Source organism: Molossus molossus, unplaced genomic scaffold (genome assembly GCF_014108415.1).
Source record: "Molossus molossus isolate mMolMol1 unplaced genomic scaffold, mMolMol1.p scaffold_m16_p_11, whole genome shotgun sequence".
NCBI classification, from domain to species: domain Eukaryota; kingdom Metazoa; phylum Chordata; class Mammalia; order Chiroptera; family Molossidae; genus Molossus; species Molossus molossus.
In genome coordinates, this window is record NW_023425346.1 from 105,739,303 (window position 1) to 105,751,353 (window position 12,051).

The 12,051-nt window shown below is 59.0% G+C and overlaps 1 protein-coding gene across 1 annotated transcript in view; it reads left to right on the forward strand.

The window, feature by feature from the left end:
* Positions 1-499: 499 nt before the first annotated feature.
* TRAF3IP1 (TRAF3 interacting protein 1) overlaps positions 500-12,051 on the forward strand; it is a 57,354-nt gene continuing 45,802 nt past the window's right edge. The window contains exons 1-8 of the mRNA XM_036253374.1: positions 500-644; positions 1,453-1,559; positions 4,157-4,225; positions 4,607-4,768; positions 6,319-6,462; positions 6,558-7,025; positions 10,573-10,644; positions 11,598-11,673. Coding sequence (XP_036109267.1) covers positions 500-644; positions 1,453-1,559; positions 4,157-4,225; positions 4,607-4,768; positions 6,319-6,462; positions 6,558-7,025; positions 10,573-10,644; positions 11,598-11,673 — 1,243 coding nt within the window. The remainder of the gene's footprint in view (positions 645-1,452; positions 1,560-4,156; positions 4,226-4,606; positions 4,769-6,318; positions 6,463-6,557; positions 7,026-10,572; positions 10,645-11,597; positions 11,674-12,051) is intronic.

A 12,051-nucleotide genomic window follows, 5' to 3' on the forward strand; every position in this document is an offset into this window, starting at 1 on the left:
ACGAGCCTCAGAGACATCGAGTGACTGTTTGTGCAAGAAGCCGGTTAAGTAACAGGACTGGGCATTTTCGATCCGTTTTCTGAGCCTAGTCCAGGAGCCTTGGAATCTAATCTGTGAGACAAGCAACCCTGATCTTGGGAGCCGTGTCGCCGTTAAGCATTCCTGGGGCGGTCACCTCTACGCCGGCGCGGTCACCCGCCTCCCGGGCCGCCGCGGGCGCGGGGAGAGGGCGCGAGCCTTGCACGCGGAGGCCAGGCGGCTCCTCCGCAGACCCCAGCCCGGCGTGCGCGCGCAGCCGGGGGCGGGGCCCGAGGCGCCGGGCCGCGTCCGTTGCTAAGGCCCCGCTGCCCTGGCTACCGAGTGCCCGCGGCCCCGCGCACGCGCCGTGGCGGACTGCGGTGCACTGTGGGATGGGAACCGGGGCGGCGCGTCCAGGCCGGAGCGGCAGGGCAGCGGGGCTCGGGCTTGTGGGGCCGGCGGGGCCGCGGGCGGCGCCGCCATGAACGCGGCGGTGGTGAAGCGGACGCAGGAGGCCTTGGGGAGGGTGATTCGGAAGCCGCCGCTGACGGAGAAGCTGCTGAGCAAGCCCCCGTTCCGCTACCTGCACGACATCATCACGGAGGTGGGCTCCGGGCCGGGCGAGAGTGCGCGCCGGGGCCGGGGTCGAGTTGGGGGGTCGGGGCCCGGGTGCAGGTCCGGGGTCAGGGTCCGGGCCCGGGTGTGGGTCGGGGTCGAGGTGGGGGTCGGGGCCCGAGTGCAGGTCCGGGGTCAGGGTACTGGCCCGGGTGTAGGTTGGGGTCGAGGTGGGGGTCGGGGCCCGAGTGCAGGTCCGAGATCAGGGTCCGGCCCCGATGTGGGCCAGGGTCGAGGTGGGGGTCAGGGCCCGGGTGCAGGTCCGGGATCAGGGTACTGGCCCGGGTGTAGGTCGGGGTCGGGGCCCGGGGCCCGGGTGCAGGTCCGGGATCAGGGTACTGGCCCGGGTGTGGGTCGGGGTCGAGGTGGGGGGTCGGGGCCCGGGTGCAGGTCCGGGGTCAGGGTCCGGCCCCGATGTGGGCCGGGGTCGAGGTCGGGGGTCGTCCGCCGGGCCGGAATGAGGGCCGGCGTCTGTATCCGGCCTGGCGTGTCGGTGCACAGCCCCCTGCCCACAGAACCTCGCCTTTGGCCTGGCCTGCCGGCCGAGGGGTGACCCGGGGCCCAAATTCCGCGGTGCCTCCCCTTCAGCCGTGCTCCGCCCTCGTCACCCATCGTCCAGGGCCACCTCTCCGGGGAGTCTCCTGGTCATTGCTTCTTTCCAGCCTGGCCGCTATCTGTTAGCGCACCCCTTCCGTTCCCCCTGCCAGAGCAGTATTCCCCCTTCAGTGCCTAGCAAGTGGAAGGTGCTCAGAAATCCTGGAAGAAGGAAATTACTACTCATCCCCACCGCACCCCCCCACCCCGGGTTTTCCTCCACAGGGCTCTGCACAGTGGTCACCACATGTTGGATGTGTAATGAGTACTGGTGGGTGCATTTGCTGAAGGAGGTGGTAGGGGACCTGAGAGGGGAAGCTGTAAAAGAGCAGGTCAGTACTGCTGGCCAGTGGCACCGCCTGCCTCGGCTGAGATTGGTTGTAACTTTCCCCAGTGGAAGGAAGGTGAATTCCTGAGGGACAGGGACAGAAGCTTTGTTGGCATGTCCCAGGTGAGCTGCACTGGGTACAGTACACACAAGGTGCACACAGACATTCACTGTTACCTGGAGCCTGTCAAGACTCCTGGTAACTCAGGTGGTGGCGCCCATCTCCATGGAGGCCAGGGATGGGCACTGAACTTGGGCGTGCTCTGTGGAGTTAGGACTCAGCTTGAACCTGCAGACTTCCTGGGGCTCCTGATCTCACCCGTGTTCGTCCTCGAAGTCATGTCTCACTCTTTCCAGCAGGTTGGGTATCTTACTCTTCTACAGACTGCTTTACTCACTTCTGCTGTCTTTGTTTATAATATGTGTCTCTGTGTAAAAACCCCAATTGTGCTTAAAACTCCCTGGAATCCCACCCACACCCAAAGGGCTGTCTGACCTCCACCTCCTCCTGTACAGTGTGTGGGGAAAGGACACAGCTGTGTGCTGCATCACCTCCGTCCTGTGAAGCCAGCAGGTAGTGTCCTCTAACCCAGGAGGGCACAGGTCAGTCACCAGGATGGGAGCCTGGCCGACTACCGCCTTACCCTTTTACCTTCTTGTGAGTCCTGTCTGTCCATTGAATGGAGAGTCAGGAAGGGAGGTGGGGACATGCCTCTCCTGTGGGTCTGGGGTACCCCTGGGCAGATATATTAGAAACATTTTCAGGTAATACGTGCAGAGCCTTGTATGGAAATTCTTTACCGCCCCTGAGTGTTGTATTTAAGTCACCCTCTTAGTATTTTAGCCACAGCTAAACTAACTTTGCCTCTTTCCTAAGCATTGATGTTGTGATATTAATGTCTCTTGACATTTAAAATTATTACTCACAATTTTAACTGCCAGGGAACTGGGAAAACCTCAAAAGAGACCAAATGGCAAGTTCCCAGGAATACACAGTGCAAGATGCTCCTGATATCCACCTGTTTTCTTGGGAGAAGCGAAGGCATGGCTCACACGGAGTGTGATGAGAGATGAAAGCTTGACGAACAGCTGACTGCAGCTGGGTCTCAGAGAAGCAGTTGATTTTTGCATGGGACTTTTTTTTTTAAAAAAAAATGTCCTCTAGTAATAAATACGCTTTATTTCCACATGGGACGCACACACGTAGGTATGCTCATCCTTACTGCATACTGTGCAGTCTGATACATATTTTTGTTTAATTAAAAAATGTTACTGCCCTGGCTGGTTTGGCTCAGCGGTTAGAGCGTCGGCCTGCGGTCCAGAGAGACCCGGGTTCGGTTCCCGCTAAGGGCACGTACCTTGGTTGCAGTTTGTCCCCGGCCCTGGTCGGTTGTGCGGGTGGCAGCCACTCAATGTGTCCCTTTCACGTCGATGTTTCTCTCTCTCTCTCTGTTCCTCTCTCTCCCTCCCACTCTACCTGAACAAAAAAATGGACAAATGTCCTCGGGTGAGGATAAAAAAAAAAAAAAATGTTACTGCCCAGCCGGTGTGGCTCAGTGGATTGAGCACCAGCCCATGGACGGAGAGGTCCTGGTTCAATTCCCGGTCAGGGCGCGTGCCCAGGTTGCAGGCTTGATCCCCAGTAGGGGGCGTGCAGGAGGCAGCCGATCCATGTGAGAGAGAAACATCGATGTTTCTATCTCTCTGTCCCTTCCTCCCTCTCTGAAAAATCAATGAAAACATCTTTTAAGAAATGCCATTGTTACCATTGTGTTGACTCGACAGCAACCCCCCACATTCTGAGAGCGCTGGGGAGCCGGCCTGCCGTGCGTGGGGATGTGGAGGGCAGGGAGCTGGCTTTCGGGTCATTGGGGTGCGGGCTACTGAGGAAGGTGAGAGAGCAGAAGTGGCAGGCCCGGAGCATGCTCTGTCCCAGGAGTGAGGAGCACAGTGAGGGAGAAAGAACTTCCATCTAGTTTCAGAAACCAGGCTGAGACCCTTTTCTTTCTGGACTCCATTCTTTCCCGTGGGCCCGAGGGACCCTGTAAGATGTTGTCCCCTGTTTTTGCACCTCACAGGGCCTCCTTGTGGTCCTTGGGCCCATATTCCTGAATGGCTTCAAAGGCCATCGGAGTCAGGCCCCTGCCTGGCCCTGGCTTCGGCCCCTCCTGCCCCAGACATCTTGATCCTGGGAATAGCGCCCTCGTGGCCCCGCCCTTTCCAGGACTGTCCGCGTAGCCTGGTGCGCACACCTCAGCACCCCTCCCCCGGCTCTTCTCCTGTGAGCCTCCGGTCTCAGTCAGAGCTGACTTCTGGGAGGCCTTGCCTGCCACCCCTCACCCCTCCTGAGTTTGGATGAGGTACTGTCCCCTGTTCCCTTGTCACCCTGCAAGTCTTTGTAACGGTACCTGTACCCACAGCCAGGCCGGGTTCTGTCTGGTACAAGGCCTCACACGTGGTAGACGTGTTTGCGAGGGACTCCACGAATCAGATCGTGGGTCGGACAGGTGTGGACGGCCTGGAGGCGTGGGGTTCGGTGGATGAGGCTGATGCAGAGGCTCCCCGAGGGTGCTGACCATGGCTTTGCTTTCCGATTCGAAGGTGATTCGGGTGACTGGCTTCATGAAGGGCCTGTACACGGACGCCGAGATGAAGTCAGAGAATGTGAAGGTCGGTTTGAGGGGCCCCACCCCATGGCCTAATGAATGGGATTTGTAAGCTGTGTACCATGGCGTGTGCATCTGTGTGCTGACTGTGGGTGGAGTGGGGGTTGAGTGACCCGGGACTCGCGGTGCACTGTTTCCATCTCGGCCTCTCGCCTGCAGTGACTGCACCCCTCTCGCTGGGACCTGGGGCAGCGGTGCACAGAACATCACTGACATTAACAGCTTTGCTGAACTGTTTCGTTTCGTTATAGAGGGGCAGTATTTTCAAATTTGACATCTGAAATAGCTTTGTATGCAAACAATAACTGCCTATTGAACATACTAAAGGTAATGCAAAGTTTTTTGAAGTATTTTATTATTTGTACTTTAAATGGAAATCTTTCAGGATAAAGATGGAAAAATTAGCTTCCTGCAGAAGGCCATAGACGTGGTGGTGCTGGTCTCAGGAGAGCCAGTGTCGGCGAAGCCGGCCCGGATCGTGGCCGGGCACGAGCCCGAGAGGACCAACGAGCTGCTGCAGAGGATCGGGAAGTGCTGCCTCAGCAAGGTAGTGCGTGCCGGGCCTCGCCAGCCTGGGGGCAGGGTGGGGAAGGGGCTCTGAGTGCTGCGCTTGGACCCTGATCCCACCTACCCTGGAGCGTGGAGTGCCGGGGGCACCTCAGAACTGGGAAGGCACGCATGCCAGGTCTACAGGCTTCAGTGTTCTCCTTCCGGGCCTCCTTCCGGGCGTTTCCCACTGGGCCCAGGTGGACGGAGGAGCTGCTCTTCTTTGGGCTCATGGGACGTCCCTGTTCTCTGCCTGCCTTTCCTGCATCTGGTGTCTGCTTCCCTCCCTCCCCCCCTCCCTCCCCCCCTCCCTCCCCCTCCCCCTCTCCTTCCTCCCCCTTCCCCCCTTCCCCCCCTCCCCTCCCCTCCCTCCTCCTCTCCTGGTTGTTGTTCGCAGAGCTGGGCTGCCTTCGGAGCAGCCCTGTCCCAGTCGCACCGGGACGGGACCTGTTACTTCCTGAGGTCCGTGCTGTGGGCTGGAAGTGTGGCCTCTCTGGTTAGATCCAGCCCACCCCTGTTTGCTGGGATGCTGGAGAAGGTCATCCCCAGGACCTGCCTTCTTTGTGGGAGCTGGGCAGCCCCCAAGGGAGTGGAGTTGGACTGTTTACCCAGGGCCAGCTACTAAAGCCCTTGCTGCACCTGGTGGGGGTTGCGCTGGGCTGACCTCCGTCGTTGCCCATGGCAGCAGCGGGGTGGCCGAGTGGTGAGCCTCACCGGTGTGCATCTAGCTCATCGGCTGGGAGATGCAGAGCTGATTTTGCTGGTGTGGGGGGTGGGCTAAGAGGGGGTGTCTCTGTCCCTAAGCCCCACCCCGCACCCTTCACGTTGCTCCTCTCTCTAAAAAGCAAATCTGACCCCTGTCTTCCCTGCTGAGCCCTTGGAGTCTTCCTGTGTCTGGCGGGGTGCGCAGATAGCCCAGAGGCCCCTCGAGACCCGCGGCTACTCCCTGTCCTTCAGTGCCCTCCTCTGCTGCGCCCGCGCCGGTCTGCGGCCCTGGTTGTTCCCTCCCTGCAGCTGCCAGACCTTAGCCTGTCCTCCTGCCAGGCTGGGTGGTGCCCCACTGTGTTGCCTGGCACATGGCCCTTGAACCATTGTATTCGGCCAGTACCCAGTGTGTCTGTGGTCTGGGCTCTAGTGCCTCCTTATGGAGAGCGTGTGTGTGTGAGTGAGGGGACCCTGAACGGAGGTGTGCCCAGGCTCCGGCTGGCGGGCAGGTGCTGCGGAGGACTCTCATTTCCTGGCGTGAGTTAGATCCTTCCTTCAGGTCCTTGCGTGCTGGCCGCCTGACCCCGTGGGAAGTGGGGGGCACTCCTGGGGGGTCCTTGAACAGCACTCGGAGCGGCATTTGTTTAGTGCGGGTGGGCTCTGCTGTTGACCGCAGCGCTGGTGGGGGGTCCTGGCAGATGCTGAGCGTAGTCTGTGGTGACAGCACGCCCTCTGCACGTCTCCGCCTCTCACGTAGAGGGCGTCCGTGGAGTGAGCTGCCTTGAACGCTGCCCTTTGCCTGAAGCCATTTTCACCCCCTTTTATCTCCTGCCGGTGGGGCCGCAGCTGTCCAGTGAGGACGCCGTGAAGAGAGTGTTGGCTGGAGAGAAGGGGGACGTGAAGGGCAGGGCCTCCCTGACGTCGAGGCCTCAGGACGCGGACAGCCGGCATGCGAGAGAGGAGGAGCCCAGGGCGCCCAGGGAGAAAGAGGTGACCACGCGGTGACGCCATGCAGCGTGACAGTGAGTCTTTGTAGTTCAGGTGCAGACATTTGTAAGTGGTCTTATTGTCTGACTTTTTTTCAGGGTAGAAGTAATTCCGAAATAAACGAGGGAAGTACAAGCAGAGATCGGAAACAGAAAGAAGACTTGAAGGAAGAGAGTAAATCAAGAGAGAGGGGCGGGGACAAGGAGAAGACCCGAGAGAATGACCGCGACCGACAGAAAGACCCCGAGAGAGACAAGTTCCGCGATGAGGAGAGAGAGAGGCTCAGAGCCAGGGCCAGGCCTGACAGGGACAGGGACAGGGCCAACAGGGACCGGGACCGGGACAGGGCCAACAGGGACCGGGACCGGGATTTGGACCGCGTACGCGAGAGGAAGAACGCGGCGGGGAAAGAACAGGAGCGGTGGAAAGACAGGGAGAAGGAGCGCGAGCGGGACAAGGGCAGGGACAGGGACAGGGACAGGGACAGGCGGAGGGCGAGGGACGGGGAGCAAGCCCGGGACCCCAGCAAGGCGAAGAGCCGAGAACATGAGAAAGCAGAGAAGAAGGTAAAGTCCTCTGAAAACGTAAGCCTCTAGCTTAGAGTTTGTGGTCTTTTCTGAAATGGTTTTTGTCTTTATTAGAGTGTGGTTAGGAAACTGTTTTGTTGTTGTCGTTAATTCTCAACTAAGGATATATTTTCTGTTGATTTTTTTTTAGAGAGAGTGGAAGGGGGAGAGGAGAGAGAGAGAGAGAAACATTGGTGTGACAGACACACTGATTGACTGCCTCCTGCACATGCCCCGGCCTTGGCCAGGGATTGAACCTGTAACCTAGGAATGTGCCCTTGACTAGGAATCGAACCTGAGACCCTTCAGTCCGCAGGCCGATGCTCGAACTGCGGAGCCACACTGGCCGGGGCTGGAAACTGGTTTTTTAGTTGACAACTTTAAACGACGGGAGTCTTGGAGTCCCAGTGGAAGCTGGAAGAGACGCCAGTGTTCTGCTGGGTGACTTCAGACTTGCTGCCGCTTGGTGTCCCCCTGAGTCTGTGGAGCACTGGGACCCCGTTGAGCGCGCTCATAGGCTGGCTCAGCGGGGCCTGTGGGGCCTGTGGGCCCGGTGGCGCCCCTCAGGATGGCGCTACTCCTGAGTCCTTCAGGCGTTAGTGGGTGAGAACGGTCAGCCTCCGTTTCCAATTCTTGTTTAAGTACATGTTCAGATAAACTTGGGATAGACCAGAAAATTGGTTTGGTTCCAACGTTCTCTAAACGTGCAGGTCGCTTTGGGGTCACTCCCGGCGGTGCAGGTGTCCCGGCAGGGCCAGCGCTGCTGCGGCCTGCTCTCATGAGGACACCTTGCGATCGTGGGGGTTCTGGGAAGAAGGTTGGGGTCTTCCAGCTTCCAGCTGCTAGGAGGAGGGACTTGAGGGCTGGAAAGGTTCGAGGTCAGTCCCAGTGCCGTGCAGGTGGTGAGGGGCGAGGCCTGAGCGGCGCTTCCTTGGGGGCAGCCCTCTGGTTTCGGGGCGCAGTGCTCAGGGTGCCGCACGGGTCGGTGGGCTGGTGGGACTGCCCTGCGGGCGGCCTGGGCACTGGACACTGGTTTGTTCGTAATCGAGCTTGTGTTCTGGGAGCCTCAGGGTCCCCACGGGCCTGGAGCATGGTACCCCATGGCAGATGTCATGGACAGGGTTCTGCAGGAGTCTGAGAAATGCAGAGACATCCGTGTCTTGTTCTTTCCAGAGAGCTAAGACGAAGTGCTTATCAGTGACCCACGTTTTCTGAGGCACTGGCATGTGCCGGTGTGTCCCACCGTGCGCCGGACGCGGGCTGGGTGACGCTGTCACTGCGCTTGCTGGGGCTGGGGTGCGCTCCTGATGACAGACCATCTGAAGCGCAGGTTCGCAGGTGATCCGTGGGGCCTGGGGGAGCCAAGTGAGACGCCGGTTCTGTGTGAGTGTGTGAGGCCAGAGTGAGGGGACCGTGTTCCTGCTCAGAGCTGGGCCACCAGAGAGACGGACAAGCCAGTCCCCCCTTCTGTCTGTGACGGCAGCTTGGGTGCGGGATCCCCTCCGCTCGCCTCCCCTTGACTCTGTCCAGCTTAGACGATGCTGATCTCAGCCTCCCTCTGGGGTTTGTGAAGAAAAAGTGAAATGGGCCCTGACTGGTTTGGCTCCATGGTTAGAGCATGGGCCCGTGGACCTAAGGGTCTTGGGTTCAATTCCTGGTCAAAGCATGTACCTGGGTTGTAGGTTCTATCTCTGGCTCTGGTTGGAGTCCTTTGGGAGGCAACCAATCTCGGTGTCTCACATCAGTGTCCCTCCCTCTCTCTAAAAAAAAAAAATCAATAGAAAAAACATCCTCGGGTGAGAATTAACCAAAACAAAGAGAAAAGGTGAAATGGTGGGTGTGAAGTGCTCTGAGGTCAGCAGAGTGACCTGTGGGGGTGAAGGACCAGGACATCGGTGGGCCCGGCACCCTGTCACCTCGGGACTGCTGGGTGCACGAGGGCTGGGGGAGTCTGTGCAGGGTCATGGCGGCCGATGTCGTCGGCCCGTCATGATTATGTGATGAGGACATTTAGTTGTTGAAATGTGAGCAGGCACCGTGCTTCTGTCTTCACAGAGGACACCTCGGTGATTATTCCTCTTCTTCCACTTTGAAGTGTCTCAGGGTTGATCGGGTGTGCGGAGGTGCTCACGGTGTATCGAGGTGTCTCAGGGTTGATTCGGGTGTGCGGTGGTGCTCACGGTATATCGAGGTGTCTCAGGGTTGATCGGGTGTGCAGTGGTGCTCATGGTGTATTGAGGTGTCTCAGGGTTAATCAGGTGTGCGGTGGCACTCACAGTGTATCGAGGTGTCTCAGGGTTGATCGGGTGTGCGGTGGCGCTCACGGTGTATCGAGGTGTCTCAGGGTTGATTCGGGTGTGCGGTGGCGCTCACGGTATATCGAGGTGTCTCAGGGTTGATCAGGTGTGCGGTGGCGCTCACGGTGTATCAAGGTGTCTCAGGGTTGATCGGGTGTGCGGTGGCGCTCACGGTGTATCGAGGTGTCTCAGGGTTGATTTGGGTGTGCGGTGGTGCTCACGGTGTATCGAGGTGTCTCAGGGTTGATTTGGGTGTGCGGTGGTGCTCACGGTGTATCGAGGTGTCTCAGGGTTGATCGGGTGTGCGGTGGTGCTCACGGTGTATCGAGGTGTCTCAGGGTTGATTCGGGTGTGCGGTGGTGCTCACGGTGTATCGAGGTGTCTCAGGTTGATCAGGTGTGCGGTGGTGCTCACGGTGTATCGAGGTGTCTCAGGGTTGATCGGGTGTGCGGTGGTGCTCACGGTGTATCGAGGTGTCTCAGGGTTGATCGGGTGTGCGGTGGTGCTCACGGTGTATCGAGGTGTCTCAGGGTTGATCGGGTGTGCGGTGGTGCTCACGGTGTATCGAGGTGTCTCAGGGTTGATTCGGGTGTGCGGTGGTGCTCACGGTGTATCGAGGTGTCTCAGGTTGATCGGGTGTGCGGTGGTGCTCACGGTATATCGCGGTGTCTCAGGTTGATCGGGTGTGTGGTGGTGCTCACGGTGTATCGAGGTGTCTCAGGGTTGATCGGGTGTGCGGTGGTGCTCACGGTGTATCGAGGTGTCTCAGGTTGATTCGGGTGTGCGGTGGTGCTCACGGTGTATCGAGGTGTCTCAGGTTGATCAGGTGTGCGGTGGTGCTCACAGTTTTCCTGTAGTGTGTTTTGAGGGTACTTTTCTGATGCAGAGTCGGAGTCTCCATCTCAAAGGGACCGGCTCTCAGAGCTGTGACAGGAGTGGCTCCCCCTCCCCCACTGCGGGTCCCCGGGTCTCACGGGGATGCTCCCAGAGGTTGGCTGCTGTGTGGAGAGCTGCCCCGCAGTCCCCCAGAGGCACCGCCATGAGTGCCGCCCCAGTTCTGTCCGGGCGGGAGGGATCGAGGTGGCCCTTTGGGATCCGGGCAGCTGACAGCCCCAGGAGTCAGAGCTGGAGCAGGACACAGGCGGTTATCTCGCGGTTGTCGTCAAGAAGCACCTTGCATCTGATGTCTTGTTTAGATGTGACAGGCTTGAATAAGTTCAGAATTTGAAGAAAAATACGTGTTTTTATAGTCATCAAGCTCCGGAGAGGTGTCTAAGAAGTTGCCAGATGGGCCTTTCCAAGACTCCAAAGCCGAAGCAGAGGTAAGCTGTAGAAATGGTTTAACAGACGCAGACCTGTGGCTCTGGGAACAGTGACTGCGGGTCTCGCCTAGCCCAAGGCAGGAGGGCGTGGCCAGGCTGCAGGCCGGAGGGCCGGGGCACTTGTTGGGAGTGATGGTTTGAGGGGTCACTGCCTGGACACGCAGCTGGGGTGCACTGTCCCCGTCTCCCCACTAGACCCTGGGTTTCCTTCCTCAAAGCTTCGTTTGCCATTGTGATGCGTGGGCTCTGAAGGGGTGTGGTGGTCATCGGAAGGGGGACAGTGCACTTCAGATGGGTCTGGGAGGACTGAGTGGCCAGGCAGCAGGGAGAGGAGGCCAAGACCTGCCTGGCCTGTCGGGCCCGCAGCGTCCTGTGGCTGGGGTGCGGTGGAGGCTGCACCCCACCTTCTCCAGTGGGCAGCCGAGGGAGGGTAGACTCGCCCCACCTCTCACGATCCAGCTCGCACTTCCGAGAGCACATCCAGGCAGCCCGGGGAGGACAGGCGCAGCGTGGGGTGGAGGCCAGGAGGCCGGCAGGAGCCCTTGTGGCCAGTGAAGGGAGATGGCGAGGCAGGAACTACCAGTGGGGGGAGGGATGGGACCAGCTGTGTGCTCTGGTTCGTGCTCACAGCTGCCCACACGTGTGACTAGGTGTGATTAGGTGTGACTAGGCGTGTAGCAGCAGAGGTTGAGTCGAGCTTGGTTGGCAGATCGCTGGCCTTTTCGGGACCTCACAAAAGATGGAATTCCAAATTCGGAGGTAGCCGAGGGCTCAGCCTCCCTCTAGTCCTCAGGCCTTGAGCACTTAGATGCTCCGAGTCCCTGTTGGTCCCTCTCCCGGTGTGGACGACCTCGTGACATTTCCTGCTCCTCGAGCGAGCATGGATCCTGTCTCTGCTCGTGGCATCTCTAGGTGATGCATCCATTAATTGTTTTCACTCTCTTTTCTTTAAGACTGAGATTTCCACTAGGGCGTCCAGGCCAATGGCAACAAAGACATCAAAAGAGCGACCCAAAGTCGGCGTGGAAGGTACAGCAAAACACACCATGCGGGGCTTTGCTTCATTGCTTTAATCACAGCGTCTGGTGGGCACCCCTGCCCGAAAGCAGGTCTGCCCTCGGGGGCGAACAGGGGCCGTGAAGGGATGAAGATATGTGGCTCTTACACGCACACACGCACATGCTCACACCCACCTGCACAAGCATGCTCACAGGCGCACACATGCACATGTGCATGCACACATGCACAAGCATGCACACAGGCACGCACACATGCACAAGCATGCACACAGGCGCACACACAGGCACAAGCATGCACACAGGCGCGCACACATGCACATGCCAAGCATGCACACTGGTGCACTACACATACACCCGCATGCACAAGCATGCACACAGGCGCACACCC